The following is a 22,523-nucleotide window of genomic DNA, read 5'->3' on the forward strand; positions in this document are numbered from 1 at the left end:
CAGCTGCAATGTCGTCGCCTTCCCTGTCGACGGTGCCTTCCTCTTTTGCGTCTCTTACAGTGGGCCTTCAGAGCCACCTGCAGATCCCTATTCCCACATGGTTAGGCGGGCTGTTCTGGTGTTTCCACTTCATCCGCTTCTTCAGCATCGGCCGGCTCCCCACCTGCTGGGCACACTGGCCCCCATCCTCCAGCCGGAGGTGACCTCATCCTCCTCCGGCTTCTCTAGCTACAAAGAGGCCCCTCGGGGCTCTTCCTTCCACAGTTCCTGCCAGTCCACAGCCAGATACCAGTCAGTGGCTGAAGGAACCACAGGCTGCCGGTTCTCGGACTTCTCATTCTTTTGCTATCTGTGAAGCCAATTTGGGGACTCCTTCCCAGTCCTCATCGTCTAAGGAGGAGGAGAGCAAGAAAGACAAGAATTAGTCCTCTATGACAAAGGAAACTCTGTGGCCCACACGCCAGTGGACTCTGCGCGTACGCCTTCCGTGCCAAAGGTGGAGATCCCAGTGGCACCTAGGACGTCAGATATCCCCAGGCAGTGTGCCGAACCTGTCAGTGGATCCTCTAATGTCTCAACTAGTGGCAGCACGTGACTGTGGGTCTTGTCAAGCCTCCACAGTATTCAGTCAGTCTGATCCTCCATTGGAACTGTAATGAATTTTTCCACCACCTGGATGAGCTGCAGCAGCTTTACCCTGCATTCTGTATTGCCATCCAGGAAACGTGTTTTCCAGCAACTCAAACTGCTGCCCATCGTAGCTACCGAGGTTATTTTAAGAATCGTACAGACTGTGAGAGGCCCAGTTTGTATGTATGTGCTGGACTTGCACAGTGACCTTGTGCCTCTTTATACAACTTTGGAGGCTGTGGCTGTTTGGGTAAGATTTTACCGTCTGCAACGTTAATCTCCCTCCCGATGATGTCGTGTCCTGGAATGTATTGTCTGCAATACTGTCTCAGCTCCCCCCACGTTTGCTACTCTTGGCTGGCTTCAGTGCCCATAACCCTTTTCGGTGTCGTACAATGATCACTGGCGGTGGTAAAGATACCAAAACTTTATTAGCACGGCTCGATCTGTGCCTCTTGAACTCTGATGCCCCCACGCACTTCACTGTGGCTCGAGAAACTTATTAGGCCATTGATCTCTCCTCGTTGAGCCCTGATCTTCTACCGTCTACCCACTGGAGTGTCCACGATAACCTTTGTGGTAGTGACCACTTCCCAATCTTTCTGTCCCTGCCCGATTGTCGCTCCTCTGGACGCCCACGCAGATGGGTTCGCAATGCTGACAGAGATGCGTTCACTTCTGTCGTTGTCGTTAGTTCTCTGTAGCGAGGAAGTATTGACGTGGCTGTTCGGCCTACGAAGGCAGCCATTCTCTTGGCAGCCGACTGACCCGTCCCCTCTTCCTCGGGAACCCTTCGTCAGAAGACGGTAACCTGGTGGACCCCAGAGATGGCTGAGGCCATTAAGAGATTGTAGCCGTAAATGGCATCCTTCACTGGAGACCTCATTGCCTTTAAAGGGCCCAGTGCCTGTGTCCACTCCCTCATAAAATGACTAAAACAAGGCTCTTGAGAATGGTACATTTCCACAAGTGTATTGTGTACCTCTCCGTCACAGGTATGGGCAACGATAAGACACTTCTACAGCTTCCGGTCCCCTGCAGGTGTATCAAGTATTTCCTTTAATGGCGCCATTTATATTGATCCAGGTGTTATCACCAAACAATTTGCTGAGCATTCTGTGTCTGAGAACTATCACCCCACCTTTTGGCTCATACTACCCACCACCTGGAGCCATATAATGCCCCATTCAGTGGGTGGGACTCTCGTGCCTAGCCTGTTGCCCTGATATGGCCCCAGGACCAGACCGCATTCACAATCAAATTCTGAAACATCCGCCAGTGGATTCTCATTGTCACATCCTTACCCTCTTTAATCAGATCTGGAATGAGGGCGAGTTCCCATATCAGTGGCTAGAAAGTGCGATAATTCCGGTAGTGGACAGTTATCGCCCAATCGGCCTTACTGACATTCTCTGTAACTTGCTCGAATGCACGGTGAGCAAGTGGCTGTGTCGGCCTCTCGAATCTCGGGGCCTTTTGGATGCGTCTCGGGGAGGTTTTCTCGAAGGTCGCTCCACTGATGAAAATTTCGTTCATCTGGAACCGACCATCCGGATGGCCTGTGCACATCGCCAGCATCTCATTGCTGTCTATTTGCCCTAGTAAAGTCTCGAGACACAAGAGTGGGTCCTCCGGGTTCCACTATAGATTTCTGTAAGAACTTCCTGTCACTGCATGCGTTCCAGATTCAAGTGGTTGCTTCACTCAGTACTCCCAAATTAGAGAGATCAGGGTCCCACATGGCTCTGTCCTGAGTGCCCCCTCATTCTGGTAGCAATCTATAGTCTAGTGGCAGCTGTGGGGTCTTGAGTATTTTTTATTTTACTATTGCTTCTCTAGTGTGGGTGTTGCTGAGTGTTGCCTACAGGTTCTAAAGTGTAGCAAAATATTTGGCTAGTCTGTAATTGTGTGAATTGAAGGTGTCCGGTATTGGCCACAGAGGGAGGCCCCCGTTGTCAATTTTCCGCAGTCGGTACAGGCTTGGGGATGCCGGCACCCCGGGATACGGCCACTTCTTCACTGCCTCCAGTAGTTATGAGACTTGTACCTGCACACGACCAGCTGCCCCCATCCAGCGCAACGGGGAACAGTGCCGACAACCGAGGCACGTAGGGCCCGTGTCTTCTCCGATAAGCCTCCGGACAGAACTGTAACATCTGCAGGAAAGCACATGTTAGTAGGAGATTCGAGAAGCGACACAATGGTGGAAACTGGGAAGAGAAAGAGCATTTACTTTCCTGCAGTACTTGGGACTGCTGTCAGCCAAAATTGTGAGGCTACTCAAAAGATGGCACAAAAACTGTCTTGTGACCACCGCTGAAGACAAAAGAGTGGCTCTGCTTAAGAACCACCAGAAGTGAACATACGAGGAGTCTGTGCCATTGCTCGTGAGTGTGGCCGACACTACATTGGGCAAACGCGGCACTGTTTTTCAAAATGCTGCCAGGAGCACTTCGGGCACGTGCAACTGGGACAGACAGAAAAATCGGCAGCAGCGGAACGTAACTTTGAGAAATGCCTCACCTCTGATTTTCGGAACACCGAGGTGCTTTGCCGAGCGACTGACTATCGGGACAGTGTCACGGAGGAATTGTCAAAATATGGATTCGTGACAGTCGCGTAAACGGAGATGGAGGATACTGACTAAGTGTGGCACAGAACCTGGCACTGTCAGACTCACCAGGTGCAGCCGGAATGCACACACGGAGCTCCCGCTAACCCTGCCACTGCAGCCTCGCCCCTCCCCGCTGGCCCACTGGCCGGGCTGTACACGATCAGCTGAACTAGTATAAATATCACAGCATCGGCATATCACGACACATTGTCAGAAATCCCACGGTATTTTGATGTTGCCATCTGGCTGGAGTCCTGAGAGCTTTTCACTGACTTACATTCGCATACACATATAATTGTTGCATATGACAACAGTATTGTTCAATACTCGAGTCATAACATTTCAGTACCTTACTTCATCTACATCTACATACGTACTCTGCAACCAGCTGTATGGTGTAAGGCACAGAGTAGTGTGTACCACTACCAGTAACTTCCTCTGTTATTCATTTGCAAATGCAGCAAGGAGGAACCACTGTTAAATGCTTCTGAAAGAGCCCTCATTTCTCTTGCCTTGACTTAGAGGCCCATACGAAAGTGTGTGTTGGTGTCGGTAGAATTGTTCTGCAGTTATCTGGAAATCCCTGTTCTCTAAACATTCTCAAAAGTGTTTGACAATCAACATGTTCCCTCCACACATTCCTGTTTCAGGGCACAAAACCTCTAACCAACACTCGCTCCTCGACTGAACCTCCCGATAACTAAGCTAGCAGCACGCTTTTGAATTTCCTTGCTGCCGTACTTCAAACTGAATACATAGTGGATTTAAGACTACTGGAGAATATTTTTGAGCATACGAGAGTACTTTTTAATCTGGCATACTAATGTTTTTACAGTTTATTGAATGTTAATTTTTTCTTTGTTCTTGAGTGGTCTGGGAAGATTGCAGGAAACAAATAAAAATGAAAACCGTGTGAAGTGCGTGGGCAGTTAGTAATAAAATAAAATTTGCCAAATCCTGAAAAAGCAGACCCCATATTAGATGGGATAAACACTCAGAAAAGAAATAGTTATTTCTAGTATATGTTCTACTTGAATAAATGTACATCAGTGGTATAAAACGGGATGTATTTCTGAAGCTGGACCGAAGCATTTGTTTTAATTGCTATATTTCTTTATATTATGTCCAAATACATGTTGATATCCTGAATTCTAGTAATGTAAAAGTGTTAAATGAAAATTTTTTATACATTGTAATTTGTGTGATACGGTTATATGTAGAGACCATGTGCTTATAGCAGGAGTCAGGAACAGCCTGGCTGGTAACGTAGAGTGTAACATTAAATGTCACCTGGACGAAATATGAGCAGCAGTAGCCAGGCTCGTGTGGAGTCTGTGGAGGATTTGCTGTGCCACGACTAGTCCGGATTAACACATCTGTCAGCCTGGTGAAAAGAGAGCTGAACAGATTATTTTTGACTGAAATAGTCTTGTATCTGTGCCGACCTGTTGCTGCGATTTAGAGATGGGGGGCTTACAAATCGTGATTGCAGATCATCTCACAGACTGAGTAAGCACACGAGGCAAAAATTCCTGCTATTACTGGAGTCGGAGCAGTGCATTTTTTAGGCTAAAGTCGGGTTATAGACATTGTCGTATAATAGCCTCCAGTTTGGTATTGGAATGTACAATAGGTAGCTCTCAGTTTTGTACTCTATACACTGTATCGAGTATTGTAATATATGGTGACCGCATTTCACATTTATTATTCATTGTTTAATGTTGCGTGAGAGATTTGTGTGGTACAGTACAGAATTGTGCATTGTATGCCAACTGACAATAAACACAAAACATGATTGACAAAATCACAATTTTAATAATACGTAATAAAATATTTATGAGTTTGTAATTAGGTAAAATAAAGTTGTCGAATTTAAAAGAATAGTGTACTGCCCGGTCTTCATACAAATGACCATGACTCTGACTAGGAGGGCAGTTCAGCGGTTGTTAATGTTAGTCAACAGAAACAATTTGTAAAAGGCATTTAGTTGGCTCAAATAAACGAATCAGTCATCAGTTAAGATGTGTCCAATTTCATAATTTCAAGAAGTTACTCTTCATAAATTGAAAAACAGAACTCTGCATTTTTTTCAAAAGTGAAGACAACAGGATTTCTGCAGTGAACAGACATGGACAACAGTGTATTTCAACAACGAATATTACAGTCTAAGTATGGACTTTGAAAATAGCGTTTCCTATTATGAATATAAGTAACTGAGTAGATTAAAAAGCAACTCACCAAGCGGTGGCAGGAGAACACACGTGTGAGAGATATTACAGTTTGCTTGCTTTTGGAGGCAGAGGCTCCTCCTCCTGGCAGAAGGGTTGAAGGTGAAGGAAGTGGACTGGTGAGGGTTAGGAAAAGGGGCTGAGTTCAAGCAAGTCACCCAGGACCTTCGGGCAAGAGAGACTTGCCTGGTGGGACGAGACGTCGTTCTAAGATTTATACGATTTACAATTCTCCTCGATCAATAGCCGAGGCACAGCCTATTTAAAATTCAAATTTCAATTGTTTTATTTGTTTAGCAAGAGAACAGGAATATTACAACAGACAGTCTCAGAAGAAATTGAGATAGAACAGGATTGTAACGAATACAGTATATCGCCATTGAGGTAATTGGTATACTGACTGAAGTAGTTTGAGACGAATGTCATTAAAAGCTAGACAGGGAGGCAGAAGATGAAAATGACAACCCTGGCCGTACTTTTCCAGGGGCAAGAGCAACGCGACCAAGGTATCGCTGCCGGACGCGGTCGTCGTGGGCGGGGAGTGCGTGGCGCAAGTCGCGCCCGTCACGTGGCTATGCCTGTTCGTCGCGGGCGTCTTCTGGCTGCTGCGTGCCGTCAAGGTGGCCTACCACCTGGTCCAGTTCTGGGACATCAAGGCCTTCTTCAACAGCGCCCTGCGCATCCCCGATGTGAGTTCCAGGGGGACAGGGGGCTCCCTCCTCTCTGTTTGTTTACTTTTTAACACTGTCAGAATTATTGCTAGAGTTGTGAGGCCATGCATTTGTTAATTTTTCCATGTTAATCTTGTCTGAGATCCATGTCTGTGGATTCAGTTGTGTGAAAAAATGGCAGTAGTAGTAGTAGTTGTAGTAGTAGTAGTAGTAGTAGTAGTAGTTGTTGTTGTTCGAAGGACTTGTTTGATGCAGCTCTTCGTTCCAGTCTATATTGTGCTCACCTTTTCATTTCTCCATAGCTATTACACCATGCATTCATTTGAATCTTCTTGCTTTATCCGTCTCTTTGTCTCCCTCTACACTCTTGATGCCAAAACTGATTAAATGTTGGTGCCTCAGAATATGTTCTGTCAATCAATCTGTTATTTTAATCAAGTTATGCCAAAAGTTTATTTCTGTCTGGTTCAATTTTGTAGTTGTTCCTCGGTTATTTGATATGCCCATCTAATCTCCAACATCCTTGTAGCACCACAAACACTTCCTGAGACACAAATTTGTATTCTCTTTCTAAGAAATACTTTTCCTGCTATCACTAATCTGCGGGACACTTCGGCTGTTTCCGTGTATTTTCCCATCTTCCTCTCCCTGCCCCTTTCCCCCTGCCACCCTCATCTGATTCGCTAAGCATTGCCTGATTAGTTCTTAATTGTACTACATTTCATTACCTTTGTCTTCTTTCTATTAGTGTTCAACCTATTTTCAAGAGACTGTCCATACCATCGTTGGCGTCCACACAAATATATCCAAGAGACAGGAGACTTCTAGAATTGTTATTTTTGATGTAACTAATTTGGTGAGTTTGAATGTGTTGTGTCCGACAGATTATTGTCCGCTCAATAAATATGTTTCAATGCAGATACCTTTTGTACCTAAAAGGTAAACATATTTTATCAGTATATGGAAAGTATATCTATTAACATTACTGTTGCAGTTAGTGATGCCATGTTTTTCATTTAAAAATCTGCAGTTACGTTCACGTATGATTAAATCCAGCGTATCCAGCCAGATAGGAAATATAGTTGTAAAATTCTCTCTGTGGGTATTTTTATTCACGCACCAATAATGTTGAGATGACACTGAAAATTAAAAAAAAAAATCTTAATTAGGTAAAAAGGAAAAAAATCAAATTGACCAAGGAAATCCTGTTGTTTATAAAGAAAAATTACAAACAAAAACTGTCACTGAATGGTATTTCTGAAAGTATAAAAACAGGAAATAAACTTTTAAAAATGTTGATTCACTTTGATGACATCAGTTAATAAGACATCCGCCCCCCTTCCCCCACTGCTTTACAACCCTTTGTGCCTGAAATGTTAATTGGTTTATTGCCATTGTTTGCAGACTTGCTAAGTTCATGGTATCCCTGTTGCTCCCCTCTAGGATACGTTGTAAGAACAGAAATAATTGATAAAAAAAGAGTTATGAATAAAGTACCACTCACGTCAGTGTAACATTCGATCTTGCGGCTTGTTACACAACTTATCAAATCTTGGAACCAAATTAGGTACAGCTATCCTCATTTCTCGAACTGCACTAGGTTTTAATGACAGTCACTGCCAAACACCCACATTTGCAGAGATAGGAGGTTGCAAATAACTTCAGTGCTTTCTTGGTTAAGCTTGGAAACTCTGTCCTTATGGAATACAAAAATGTCTGCAATGCCATTGATGAAAACTTCACTTGTAGTGAAGAAACATCGTAGTTCTAAGAGGGCAATCCCAATAGAAAGGTCTCCTATTTTTTTATAATTACATAGACCAGTGTATTTATACAACAGTTTACATCAGTTTACAGCTTGAACATTTAGCTATTTTTCGACATAATCACCATTTCTGTCGATGCATTTTTGTAGACGCTGTGGCAGTTTTTGTATGCCCATGTCATACCAGCTCGCCGCCATCCCGTTCAGAAAGTTACGAACCTCTTTTTTTCACCTAGTCGTCGCAGTTGAATCACTTTCCGGCCAAATGTTCTTTTAACCTAGGTAACAGGTGATAGTCACTGGGTGCCAAGTCAGGACTATAGGGCTGGCGGGTGATTATGTTCCACTGAAACTGTTGCGGGAGAGCAACGGTTTGCCGACCGATGTGAGGGTGAGCGTTGTCATGGAGAATGTGTACACCCTTGCTCAACAGTCCTCTTCTCCGGTTCTGAATTGCCCGTTTGAGTTTTTTCACAGTTTCACAGTACCTGTCACTGTTAGTTGTGGTCCCAGCGATTCAGCTCCCACTAAGAGGTGAAGGAAGATGTTCATGACTTTCTCAACAGCCTGGCGGCGAGCAGTTTTCACCATCGTGCACTGACTGTTCGTAATGCCCAAATAGCATTATATATTAATTCTACATATCTTGAAATGTGCATATAATACAAAAGTCTGAAGGAGTCTTAGGATTTTTGAATCTTTGCCCGATGTCTAAATTTATTTGTGGAAATAATAACTGTAAAAAAAATCAAAAATTGGTTATACAGAAACTGGTTTTGTTGACTGGTTTTAACAGTGTGGTGAAACTGGAGATGGAGAAAACCAGTATGACTGAGTAGCAGTCGCTCCAGCAATAACTGTCATCCCTAATGTCGTGTCTCTAGTTTTATTACTGGTGGTAGAGTTGGGGTGGGGACAGGCACTGAAAGGCTGAATATGTTGTGGTACAGCCAACAGCCAAATTATAGGAGTCCGATCCCAGTCGGCAGGAGGGAACCAGATGGGATACTGCAGTGAGGATCTAGAGTGCTCGAGAGTGCTGAGAAAACATCATTAACAATAACACATTTATTGTCCAGTAATACTAGAGTTCTTCCACAACACTGTGGGCCGGCAGAGCGGCACCTCGTCAGCACCGGGAGGTCAGTGTGCACCCGTCTGGCAGTACTGACGGTGCAGTGACGCGTCAGGTGGCGGTCGTTACACACGGGGAGGCTGTCGCCCCGTGGACTCTGGCGGCCACAGCTCTACGTATCGACCTCCACAGTGCGCTCGTCGATGTCGAAGCTTTCCGTTCGGGAGTCGTGCCCCGGGTCCACTCGAAGTACTTGCCAGGTCGCAGGGGTGGGCTCTCGGTGCCCCTTCGGGAAACGGGAACTGGCGACACCGGTGTGACCACGGAAAACGGGATGTGCAACTCTGGTGCAGTCCGTCTCCAAAGCGGATGGCAGTCAGTGTCTGGGCCACGCACGTCGAGCCTCTGGTAAGCCTAAAGGGTGACGGTGGCTGCCCTGTCATTGTGGCTTTGGAAGTCGGCAGTATCCTTTGGGCCGGAATCGTGGCTCCGTAGACGATCGGAGATTGCTAGGTGTGCCGAGGGTCGACCTCTGTAGCCTCCCCTCTGACTGGATACCTGCAACTGACACGAGGGCCGAGACTACTCACTGGGCAGTCACCAATTTGCACTCGGACGTTTGTTAAGGAGGGAGGGGTATTTATGTTGGCGCTTCCTGTGTGCTCTGTGATAGTGGGGACGGCTGTGACATCGTGTGTGTCAGTTTTCTCTCGCTGTCAGCTCTCCTAGAGGCTTCAGACTTTTGCAACTTCACCTTTTGGAAACTCTTTTCTGCCGTTTCACCATCTTAGTACTTATTGTCACATTGTACCTAGCCTTTCTTATGACACACTGCTCTGCCATTATAATCTGTTCATCATAAGAATAAACCTGATGTAAACAAACACAAATGGGATGATTGGTCAGAAGCCGTAGCACACATGCACACTACTGCTGTTACGCTTTTAGAAGTAGGTCCTACTTATCTATTAGATATCTTATTACTGAGTTACGTTAAATGAAACTTTAAGATATTCAAATGTATTAACAGCCATCAACATTTTTCTTAATCACGCTTTAGCTACGTAGATCAAAAATTGTGTGCAGTCACAGCTTCTGCAGCATTCTGCTCTGATTGTCGCACTGTTAATGCACAGTATGTAAACTTATGAGGCTGCATTCTGTTCCGTAGTGAAACATGCACGTGGAACACGGTTAAAAAGTGCCGAGAAATAGGCTGTTCTTAATGTTTTTCTTAAATTTATGGACATAATTGGCTTTGAAGTTTTTCTGTATACACTGCAGTTGATAAAAAAACCCTCATTGAAAGTGTAGCACAGTCGGTAGTGTAATACAATGTGAACGAATTGTGGTTATTCGTGTGCTGGTTCAAATCACGCTAGTATCATTTTGTTTTCTCATTCAATTTGAAATACCCACATCTTGTGATTGTAAAACTCATCATCATTTTTTATGAATAATGCACGTCGTCTTGTTTCTAATTACATATTGGATGCAAAATTCCTGTTTCCATTTCAAATAAAAATTCTTAATTATCAACGTTTAATGAAATACTGTTCATAAAAGTTGTTTAAATTAAGAAAACATAAAAATTTAATTTTTAGGACAACAATGAAAAGCCAAATCCTCTTCATTTGGACCATGTCCATCATTTTATACCACAGAGGTAGATGAGTATCGTAAAACCATGAAAAACAATCCTTTTCACAGCATCGTGCACATCATGCAAATGCTGATATGAACCCAACAGAACTGAGCTGGAGCCAAGCTGAGGGATTTGGCTGGAGAAGTAACGAGACTGTTAAGCTTCTAGACATGCTGGAACTAACGCACGCAGCTTTTTCACACGTCACTCCCGAACGCTGGTGGGATGTAGAATGGCTCTTTATAAAAGAAGAAGAGAAAATGCTGTGCCAGGTTGGCTTTGTGGATTCTGTTGCTGATAGGTCTGTTATCAATTTAGCAGGTGACACTTCCAGAACTGAAACGTATTTCTCCAATTCGGATAAGAAAGGAGCTGAGAGATTACCACACAACTGATTGTAGGTAATACCTTCAGTGGCTTCAATATTTAACTATACGGTGATATCCTTCAGTACTCTTATGTTATACATAGCTTATGCAGAAAAATCACCCTGTGGTTAAGTCAGGAATTTTCATCATTCTTGTTATTAATTACAATAGTACATTAGCTAAAATCGATAACGTGTTGCGGTTTTCGTCTAGTCGTCTAAGGAGCATATTGTGGGATATTTGCAGCATTCTTCATAAAAATTAAATTACATTCGTAGCTGTATTGCTCCTCTGCTCGTCTCTTTTTACGTGTGAACTGCAGCTGGCCACGTCACTGCAGGCTAGCTGTACCAGCCGGTAAAGCTGTTGTCCCGTGTTGTCGCCCAGTCGATGTGCACATAACGCACAGCACAACATGTACCCTTATTATCCTACTTGACAGTACTGGAGACAGCTTGGCTACAGTCCCATTTGAAATAGAAATCAAATGAGGTTCCAGCAAATGCAGAAGAATACACAGTGCAATGTTCACATCAGATTTATTCTTATATGACGACCGGACTATAGTATAGCAGAAGCCGAGAGATACGTTGCACCATTATTCTTCACTCGCTGACTCGGGTGCTCGGTTTGTTCCACTGTGCCGCAACAACTTCCACTTTTGCCACAACTCTTTCTGCATTTCTCTGTAGCTGGCAGTATTCCGGTCATCGACCCCGGCAATTTGGTTTCTGGGAGCTGCCGAGGTAGAACTGGGATGAATTTTTAGTGTCTACGAGGGTTACTACCCTGGCATGTAGCAGAATTTGTCCAGAGGTGCTGCACCAGGATGTCACATACGGGATAGACCAGCACGGAGAGCTGCATCGGACCAGTCTTTGAAATGAAGATTGCAGCAGCAGCAGCAGCAGCAACAACAACAACAACAACAACAACAACAGCAACAACAACAACAACAACTACTACTACTACTACTACTACTACTACTACTACTGGGAGGAAACGAGTTAAAAGTTTGAACTGTATACAGAGTGTCTTTTCAGAGTTTAATGGCAAAATATCAAATAACAGAAGTGTTACTAACTGACATTGCAGTCGGAGCTGGACAACTTGACGTGGCACGAGGTCCAGCGGCGTGTGCGTGAGGTGCAGCGCGAGCAGCAGATGTGCATCCACAAGCAGGACCTCAGCGAGCTCGACATCTACCACCGCATTCTCAGGTCAGTCGCAGCTGGCAGGAAGTCGGTCCGTCACACCCTGTCCCAGTAAAGTGCCTACCACTGTGCCGAACGGCTCATTGTATGTGGTGCGGGTATCTCGGATTCCAGAACATTTCTGTTAGAGCTAGAGAGAGTTCTCGGTTTACTTTATACAATGTACCAAAAATTAGTTGTATGTGGTAACTTCAATATTAGTGTCATCAGCTATAGTGCGAGGAAAAGAATGTTGGGAGGTTTCCGTAATTTATATCGTCTCAACTAAAGTGCAGGGGAACAGTTTCACAAGCATAGGCACTGCTTTAGTAAAAGGGTAAATGCCTTTCGGCCACGATGCACAAATTTTAACACTAAAATGAAACCTTCTACATCGTAAACAATAATTCACATTTATACTGTGCATAACAATGGATTAATATTATAATTGTGAGAGCAGATAATTTTCTCTCAGTGTCACCCAAATACAAGTTTGACATCACTGTACACAAAAGAAGCTGACTGTGCATTGTGGTTGGTTTTACACACATTTTGTAGGGTAGGTTCAGACGTGAGAGTAGGGGTTTAGATCTTGAATCTTGGCAGTTCGAGCACACGCGCGCGCGCACACATACACACACATTAAATATAATTTAAAATTATTTAGAAATGTTTATCCACTAACAACAGAGTTTTTTAAAACTCATTAAAGAACAGCAGTGGCAGGATGTTTATAGTACCAATAACATAAATAATATATATAATTCTCTTAGCTTGCTTTCCACTACAACTTCTAAAACAGGGTACTGTCACTAACAGCTGACACGGGTTGCTGACTGATAGGATCATATTGTGTAGAAAAAAGTGGGTGTTATGTCAGGACATTAAAAATTGTCACAATTGAGCTGCAGTAAGTTATTACAAGCAGTACTGTAAATTTCTTAGAATGCTATTAGGAAGGCAAAAAGCTTGCGGTACGCAAATAGAATAGCTAATTCTCAAGGTACAAGTAAACCCTATTGTCAGTTGTGAAGTGTCTGGTAACAGCATAAGGTCAATACATATTCAAAATATTTTTGTTACTGGTAAGTCATATTTAACAATCATTTTCTGAATGTAGCAGCTGAATTAAATAAAAGCTTGGACTGTACTGGAAATGGTATAACTCTCTTTGGAAGTAGCTTTCCAAGACTTGATATCTGAATTACACCCCTGTGACGCTCACAAGAGCGTGGTTGAGTCAATAATTAAATCACCGAAGACTAAGGACTCTGATGGATATAACGGGGTATGTAGCAGCATACGGACTGGAGCACTGTAGTGTGTGTTAGCCCACTAATTAGCCATATTTGGAGTTCTTCTTTTAGGAACAGCCAGTTTCCCGAATAAGGAAAGCAGTGAATAGTGAAATTGGTTTGTAAAAAAATGTGGAAGGGATGTTTTAGACTATTTCAGACCTATTTTTATGCCATCAGTGTTTGCAGAGGTATTGAAAACACTGTTTATACAAGGGTAATTAATCATTTCGATACCTGCAATTTGGTATCAAATGTAAAGTTGAGGTTTAGAAGTGCTTTAACAACTGAAAATGCTGCAGTCTCTCTTCTCCCTGTGGCAGTGGACAGGTCGAACAAAAAGTTGCAAAACACTAGCAATCTTCTTAGATTTAATGTGGGAATTTGATAGTGTCGATCACAAAATGATACTGGTATGTTATGTGTCATACTCTTTAAGAACAAAGAGTGAAGGGTCATTTTCCACAGTAATGAAAAAGGCTATGAGGGAGCACCTGATTGGTGTGTGTGTGTGTGTGTGTGTGTGTGTGTGTGTGGGTGGGTGTGTGGGTGTGTGTGTTTGGGGAGGGGGGGGGGGGGGGGGCTGAGTGCGAATGTGCAAGGAGGACCTCAGTGAGCTCAACACCTGTTGTCATATCCTCAGAAACAAGGTTCCCAGTAGGAATGGTTTGTATTTAGGGATATGACATGAATGCCCATTGAAACAAAAACTTTATATACACATATGCCCTGTTGTAAATGATTCTGTGGTAGAACACATTTAATGTACATTTGTTTTTCCATTAAAATTTCAATTTGATGTGTGACAATATTTTTCTTCTCATAACTACGTCATTTTAGAGATGACCAGTAACTCTGCACCGAGATTCTTTACAGAATCAAACTCGAACATGTAAAAGAACTCCTAATGTTTGATGAATGGGGACATTATTTAAAATGGGGAAGTTGGTTGCCTTTAGAAGTGTCGCAGAATAGTATTGGAGAGGAGACAAGGATCTGGGCCCATGTGGCCACATGTTGGGGTTCTACTGCAAAACACCACCGCTCACCCGACATATTCCTTTCACTGTTGGAGCTGTTAGCTGCTACCTGCCTCCTGTGAGTCATTATTGGTTGTTGACATCAAACACGCTCACATTAATGTTACTGGACCAAGTGTATTTCTTATAATTTAGCTGCAGCTGCATTTGTCACAATGTCTGTTTTCAGAAATATATTGTACACCATCTGCCTGGAAGCCAAACGGGTTTAATCTGACAATATTAAATTTTCCCACAAAATTCTCGTACGCGAGTCGCGATGTGGCAGTCATTTTCTGCACACCCGTGCCCTACGAGTGACTCGTCGGCTCGGCCCGCAGGTTCAAGAACTACATGGTGGCGATGGTGAACAAGTCAGTGCTGCCGCTGCGGTGGCGCGTGCCCTTCCTGGGGGAGATCGTCTTCCTGACGCGCGGACTCAAGTACAACATCGAGCTTCTGCTCTTCTGTGAGTACCGCGCCTGCGCTGTGCGGCAGGTAGACTGGTGGCAGTAGTGCATCCTATTTGTTGTTCTTACTGCTGAGAGGTAAGTTGTTTGCAAACAGAAATCCTGCTGTCAAGCTAGTTGTCGTTTCCACTCTCAGATGCTAGGTAAGTAAGTGTCTAGGATTACACTGCTGTAAGTAAATAATTGTTTCTTTAAGTGTACCGTGTGTCCCTCCAAAGAGTCATCAGGCGCATTTCCTCTTGTGTTTCTGCAGATATGTGTGATTTTGTTTTAGCGGTCCGTAGCTGGAGTAGTCCCAAATAAATACTGCTTATCGAGTCTTTCCTGCAACTCACACTGTTGATGCAGAGTGTCTGCCTGTTTTCCATTATGAACAAAATTATTTTTAAAACAGAATTTTACACGTCCATTCTATAAAGCATTCCCACATCAGTCTGCTGCGATATTTGTTTTATCGACACATATCTACAGGGGCAGTAAACCGGGAGGAATAACCGGTATTCCACAGCGACGGCACCACCATGGCCTGTGCTGCTCATTGCTACCTTTCTGCAACAATGCTGCTCTGTCGCTGCTGGAGTACTGGTTATTCTTCTCAGTTTACTGTCCCTGTCGATAAGTGTCGATAAAACAAATACCACAATAGACTGATGTGGGAATGCTTTATCGATTGGACGTGTAAAATTCTGTTTAAAAAAAATTTTGTCCCAAACAGGAAATGAACTGAAGCTTTGCCTCGGCACGGTGTGTTGCGTGAAGGCCGTGATGAGCTGTGTTTGTTTGGGCTGATCCAGCTACACACTGCAAAAAATAAATAAATAAATAAATAAATAAATAAAAAATGCAAATATCTGGCGAAACACCGGAGAAAATATACCTGATAGCTCTTAAGAGGAACACACTGTGTATGCAAGGTGTGATAAGAAAAAACACAGTGAATAATTGTATTAGAAATAAAGTAATAACCATACATGGAATTTAGTTTAATCTCCCTCAAAGTACTGTCCTTAGTGAGCAGTGCAGTCATACCAACATTGAATCTGAGACTGGAAGGGCACTCAGCTGGTCTGTCGTAGCCCACTCTGTGTCAGGAATGCTCTCAAAACATTTTCGTTTAAGGCAGTCTTAATTTTTGGGAAAAGCCAGAAGTCGCACACTGTTAAATCTGATAAGACAGATGTGGACAGACAGGAACGCATTTTCTGGTCAAAAATTCGTGAATCGGAAATGCGATGCGGCATGGCACATTGTTGTAACGGAGGAGGAAACCGTCGGTCCATTTTTCTGGTCTCTTTCTTCATACGTCGTTTCATATTATACCCTTGTGAAATTGGGCATGTACAGTTGCTCTCCACGGAGACTGACATCATCATTTGATTTTGGCTGACATACCTTGTTAAGAGAGAGAGGATTCCCCCACCCCCCACTCCATTTATTTTTTTAAAATTATTTTTAAAATTTTTAAACGTTGTAAACTCTTAAATTTTGTCTCAGGTTCATACGTGTAGACTCAAGTTACATCTCGAGTTACAGTTTTCGACACAAAGTCCGGATCTGAGCAAAGACAATCCTTCAGCTCTGTACAAACTGACACACAATTCGCTTTCTGTTTGTCACTCAAAAGTCTGGGAATAAATTCTGCACTCACTCGTCTCATTTGCAAATTATCAGTTAAAATGCCTTGCACAGACCTGTACGAGATGCTCTCGGGTAGTTATTCACCTGTTTGAACTAGCAATTTTTGCCACTTTTCACGTTTTCTCTGTTTTTAAGATTAATGGACCTACCAAATGTTGCTCGTCTTCTACAAACTTATTTCCACTTTCACATCACTCATGCCACTGGTAAACAGTCTTCAGACTTACTGCATTATCATCAAAACCCAGTTTAAACATTTTGTTTCTTCGGCATTTTTTTGCTGCTCGAAACAGAACTTAATATTAAAATGTTGTTCGAAATCCACAATGCTGGACGAACGTGACAAACACAATCTCACTCTAGTGTCCCTGGATGCCGATTGCCAAGTGAGAACGTGTTTCAACTTGATGCTGCCTTTCTTAACAGATCAGATTATGAGATAAATTACACTCCATGGTCGTAGTGTCAGCATTTGATGCTAAAAGGATTTGTTTGACCTAGTTTTTGATCACACCTTGTGGATGTATCATTAACACACACAGAGTAACTGTTTTCAACATACCACAGTGTTGCAGGGGAAGTCAAGGTGAACAAATTACTGTTGGAAACTTGCCGTCTATCGAGTCGCGAAATGGCCTCAAATTGACCTGCAAAAAAAACTTGAGCTACAGTGCGTGCAAAACTTGAGAGATTTTCAATATCCTGTCACTCTATTACGCCACCAATTTAGTCAGCTGTTTCATTAACAGTATCAATTTAAAATTTCCCATGCGGTAATGAAAGAAAAAAGCCTTTTGTAAATATTATGGTAAAACTAATTAAATTTACAATTTGAACTAAACTTAGCCCTTACAAGCACAGGAATTTCATAGTAATAAGGCCACACAAACAAAACAGTTTCATTATTAATTTTGTGCCATTAAAATTCACAACTTGATAGTGCACGATTAAGTAGGTGGAGCAATAGACAAAAAAAAAGATCAGATTTGGGGAACAGTTCGTGTAATCACAAATTTTTGTACATTGATTGGAGGGAGTGCCGTGAACGACATATTAAAAGTCCTGTTTGGTGAGAGGTGAGTGTGTGGTAGGAATGCATTTGAAGATCACTGTCATATATTTTTTCTCGACTAACTCAAAAACCACAGCCTCTAGTGAAAGTGTATCCCAGTACAAAATTAAACCACATTAAATTTGGTACAGAGAAGGCCCAATTCGTTTTTTACCTAGAACTAATAGTTCACTCGAGGAGAGTGAGAGAACACTGAAAAACTCATGCGACCCGCATACACTGCAGCTTAAGTGGTTCTGTAGGCCAATTTGAGGTAGTTTCCCAACTTGATAGACCGGAACTGTCCTACATCAAATAGTTTGTTTTGACTTCCTCCACACCGGTGTGGGACATTGTGAATGGCTATTGTTTGCACTGTGTGTTTTTTTGCTTAGCAGTAAGACATTTTGTGTTTCGTGTAATTAGTAATTACATTCTATACACATACCCATGCAAAAATGTACTAACTGTTTTATAAATTATGGAAAGGAAGAATTAAGAACATAATTAATAGGACAGATAGCTTTCTTGCAGTTGGGGTGGTGCGTCAATATCACTCCATCTGTCAGACATTGACAACGTAGAGCAACAGTGAGTATCGTGACAGTTTTATGTTTTTTCGTATCGGGTGCCACGACCACAAATTTATTAAAGTAGGATTCCTTTGTCATCGATATGACCACAGCCATTTATTTTTATGCTGTCAGCTGATTTTGATGACATTCTATTTTCAAATGTTTGCTCTGAAAGCAATGTATAATACATACTGCACATATCATACAATGTCATGTTCATAAATCACTGGGGCAGTCTGTATTACATACATGTACATGCCGTGTGATTTGTGCCGAGTGTTATCGTATCCTTGTATCCAAAGTAGAGTATGAAGGCGTAGACAGTGTGTGTCTATCACATTCCACAAATGTCAACCCTTCAAATAAAAGTATTATGACAGTGGCATATGTAAGTAAAGATAAAACTCGTACATGCACACAGCACTGCTCTCATCGTGCTGATCTTACAAAGTTTTGTCTACAACAAACAGGAGTTCAGAGGTGTAGCACCAACGGCCACCATTGCCCTGCTGATCGAACCTATCGATTTGTGCCGAAGACACGATGTCTAATTGTTGCATATCATTTGTCAATGTAAGCTTAACCTTATTGTCACATCATTATACAATAAAGTACTTTCCACCTTCAAATTGAATAGAGGACATACAAACGTTTTTAAATTTCAGTTTTATTTCAAAATGCTGTCGTGACCTACTTCTTAACAGGTAGTGTGTTGACAGGCAGGGTGGTCTAACGGTAAGGCACTAGACTAGAAACAGAGTGGTCACAGGGTCAAAAGCCGGTCGGACCTCAGAGTTAACGCTCTGCGCTTTAATCTAGCCTTCACCTTGTATTCCACATTAAACTGTAGTTCCCTATTCCCAAGTCAGGTAACTGGGGTAGGTTAAGATCACGCTAGTTGCTCAAGCAGTGTCAGATAGCAAAACTTGCACCGGGCCATTGAGGCACACAAAATTGTTATGATGACAGGTATAATCTTGTATTAAGAATTAACACAATAAGACAAGTATTACATCTAGAAACTGTGTTTATCTCGATGCAGCGTATCCAGTGGTGTGCAAATACCTGGACCTTATATGTCCATTACATGAGATGAGAGCACCAGGTGACGTACCACAATCTTTACACATAATTTCAAACCTTTACGTACCTTTTCCTCACTGGCAACTCCTGTCCCTGCCTCCCCAGAAATGATGGAAGCAAAAAGTTTATCACTATCTTAAATTTTCACAATTCATGCTATAAAACTTCGGCATCACACGTGGTGTTTTAATTTATTACTTCTTTGATACTAACTGGATTCACAAGAGAGGTTGCAGGTAGTGTCCACATATACCACTGGATGTACCCACAGACTTGTGTTATTGTAGGCAAACTGTTCAGGAGATACGGTGTCATAAACATTGAGATGCGTGAAAAATTTGCTTTTGCTTAAAATGAGTGCACATTACCAAGGTTATATTCATCCAATATTTGGTAATAAGAGCACTTAGCAACTTCCAACAGACTTTAACCATATTTTGAACCTTCTCTAATCCAGTCATTCCACCAAGAAGGAGGTACACGGCTCGTGTTGTCTGTAGTTCAGCCATGCCTAGATAGTCAGTACCGCAGTTCAATTGCGTCCGCATTGTAACTTTGTGCCACAAAGGGCTCTCAACAAGGGAAGTGTCCAGGCATCATGGAATGAACCAAAGCAGTGTTGTTCGGACATGGAAGAGATAGAGACAGGAACTGTTGAGACATGTCTTGCTCAGGCCGCCCGAGGGCTACTACTGCAGTGGATGACTGCTACCTACAGATTGTGGCTCGGAGGAACCCTAACAGCACCGCCACCTTGTTGAGTAATGCTATTCGTGCAGCCACAGGACATCGTGTTACGAATCAAACTGTGCGCAGTAGGCTGCATGATGCGCAACTTCACTCCTGATGTCCACGACCAGGTCCATCTTTGCAACCACGACACCATCCAGTGCAGTACAGATGGGCCCAACACCATGCCGAATGGACCGCTAAGGTTTGCGTCACGTTCTCTTCACCGATGAGTGTCACATATGCCTTCAACCAGACACACATCGGAGACGTGTTTGGAGACAACGCGGTCAGGCTGAACCCCTTGGACACACTGTCCAATGAATGCAGCAAGGTGTAGGTTCCGTGGTGTCTTGGGGTGGCGTTATGTGGGGCCGACGTATTCCGCTGGTGGTCACGGAAGGCGCTGTAATGGCTGTATGATACCCGAGGGCCATCCTCTGACCGGTAGTGCAACCGTATTGGCAGCATATTGGCAAGGCATTCGCCTTTGTGGATGACAATTCATGCCACCAATGTGCACATCTTTTCAGTGACTTCCTTCAGGACAACATCGCTAGACTAGTGGCCAGCATGTTCTCCAGACATGAACCCTATCAAGCATGCCTGGGATTGATTGAAAAGGGCTGTTGATGGACGATGTGACCCACCAACCACTGAGCTATCTACGCCGATTCTCTGTTGAGGAGTGGGACAATGTGGACCGACTGTACCATGATGTACTTGTGGATGGTATGCCACGATGAATACAGGCTTGCATCAGTGCAAGAGGACGTGCTACTGGGTATTAGAGGTACCAGTGTGTACAGCAATCTGGACCACCACCTCTGAAGGTCTCACTGTATGGAGGTACAACATACAATGTGTGGTTTTCGTGGGCAATAAACAGGGTGGAAATGATGCTTATGTTGATCTCTTTTCCAATTTTCTGTACAGGTTACGGTTCTCTCAGAACCGAGGTGATGCAAACCTTTTTTTGATGTGTGTACATGGTGACCCAGTTAAGTTCCACACTTTGCATACTTCCTGAAACCTTTAAGATATCGTAATTCTGTTTTCACCGAAATCCCCTCACTAAATGACATACAGCCTCTTTTCTTAGCTGTAGTAGAGTTTTCAACATTTCTTTTTCAAATGAAACTATACTTATTTCTGCTGCAACTATCGTAGTCTAAAATAGGCTAAATCAGCAGCTTTTTACTTTTCAAAGTTGGATTAGATGTTTTGAAGAAATTGCAATATTTAGAACTCGGGATTTATCTGAGGTGAACAGTGCAGCAGAATCATCCTATATATTTTAAATTGTGACCAACCAACTGACAAAAGATTTGTAATACCTGGGCACCACATCTCCGGAACATATCAATAGGTTCAATCACTTGGGCAGTGGTGGCCATTGTCGGTGGATTTTTTGGACTGTTTGTTGTAGAGTGGACAGTGTCAAACCAATGTGAGGAGAGCAGTGTGCTGTGCAATTTATCACAATTTCTGTCTTTCTTTCTACTTTCCTTCCCTTAATGGTAAAACTGCTGCCATTTTATTTTTTCCACAATTTTTGGCTTTCCAGTCAGTATCGACTGCAGTTCGGAAAATGGAAGCAATAAAATGTGTAAAGGCTAAAATAGAGGGCATATTGTGATTACACGTGAAAAGCCTGATGGCACGGAGCATTTCTTATGATATATAGTACATGTCACATGTCTGCATAATGTATTGTCTTCAAAATATTACAATTCATTTCTCTATATATGAACCAGATGTCTTGTCATAAAATATATGAACAGATTGTACATGAAGTTTACATTTTATTAACATTGTGCATAGCAGCTACAGTTTCACAACCTGTACAATTCTAATACTAGCAAACGTAGAGCTTTTGTATGCACAAAAGTGTCTAAATGATAGTTGGCAGTGTTACCTGTGACAGTTCAGGGATCATTATTCGAGTAAGTGATACAAACCACTGTAAGATTGTGTTACGTAGATAGTCCTCAGTACGGTGGGAAATAGTTTATTCGGCCCGGTGTTCGATAGAAGCCCACACTTTACGTAAGCTACTCTCGATAATGGTTCGAGAGCAAGAATTGCCATAGAAGAAAAATAAAAGGAAACAAAGGAAAGCTGTGCCATTCTGGCCACTGACGGCCAATGGGGCGCAACTGACTGCCCCGTCACCCGTCAGCCGAAGGCGTCACTCGGATACGGCGAGTCGGGCTCGAGCCAGCACACCGGTCTCCCGGCCACTGTCGGGTTAAGAGGCTTCGGAGCTGCAACTAAACGCCGCAGTAACTCCTCGGCCGGTATCTCGGAGCCGAGTACGACCAGTACCGGTCCTCGCATGCGGGAAAAATTCCTGACGGTACCCAGATCTATGACGAGACAGGTGTCTGTGCCGACAATTTGGCTGCGGAGGCGGACGAAGAAATAAAAGGTGTACATCTACATCTACATGATTACTCTCCAATTCACATTTA

At 43.1% G+C, this 22,523-nt stretch overlaps 1 protein-coding gene across 2 annotated transcripts in view; it reads left to right on the forward strand.

The window, feature by feature from the left end:
- The window catches only part of LOC126426794 (autophagy-related protein 9A), a 151,259-nt gene that overhangs the window by 43,446 nt on the left and 85,290 nt on the right, over nt 1–22,523 (forward strand). For both annotated transcript variants that reach the window (XM_050088792.1, XM_050088793.1), the window contains exons 4-6: nt 5,957–6,161; nt 12,092–12,216; nt 14,845–14,972. In XM_050088792.1, coding sequence (XP_049944749.1) covers nt 5,957–6,161; nt 12,092–12,216; nt 14,845–14,972 — 458 coding nt within the window. The remainder of the gene's footprint in view (nt 1–5,956; nt 6,162–12,091; nt 12,217–14,844; nt 14,973–22,523) is intronic.

Source organism: Schistocerca serialis, chromosome 11 (assembly GCF_023864345.2).
Source record: "Schistocerca serialis cubense isolate TAMUIC-IGC-003099 chromosome 11, iqSchSeri2.2, whole genome shotgun sequence".
Lineage (NCBI taxonomy): Eukaryota > Metazoa > Arthropoda > Insecta > Orthoptera > Acrididae > Schistocerca > Schistocerca serialis.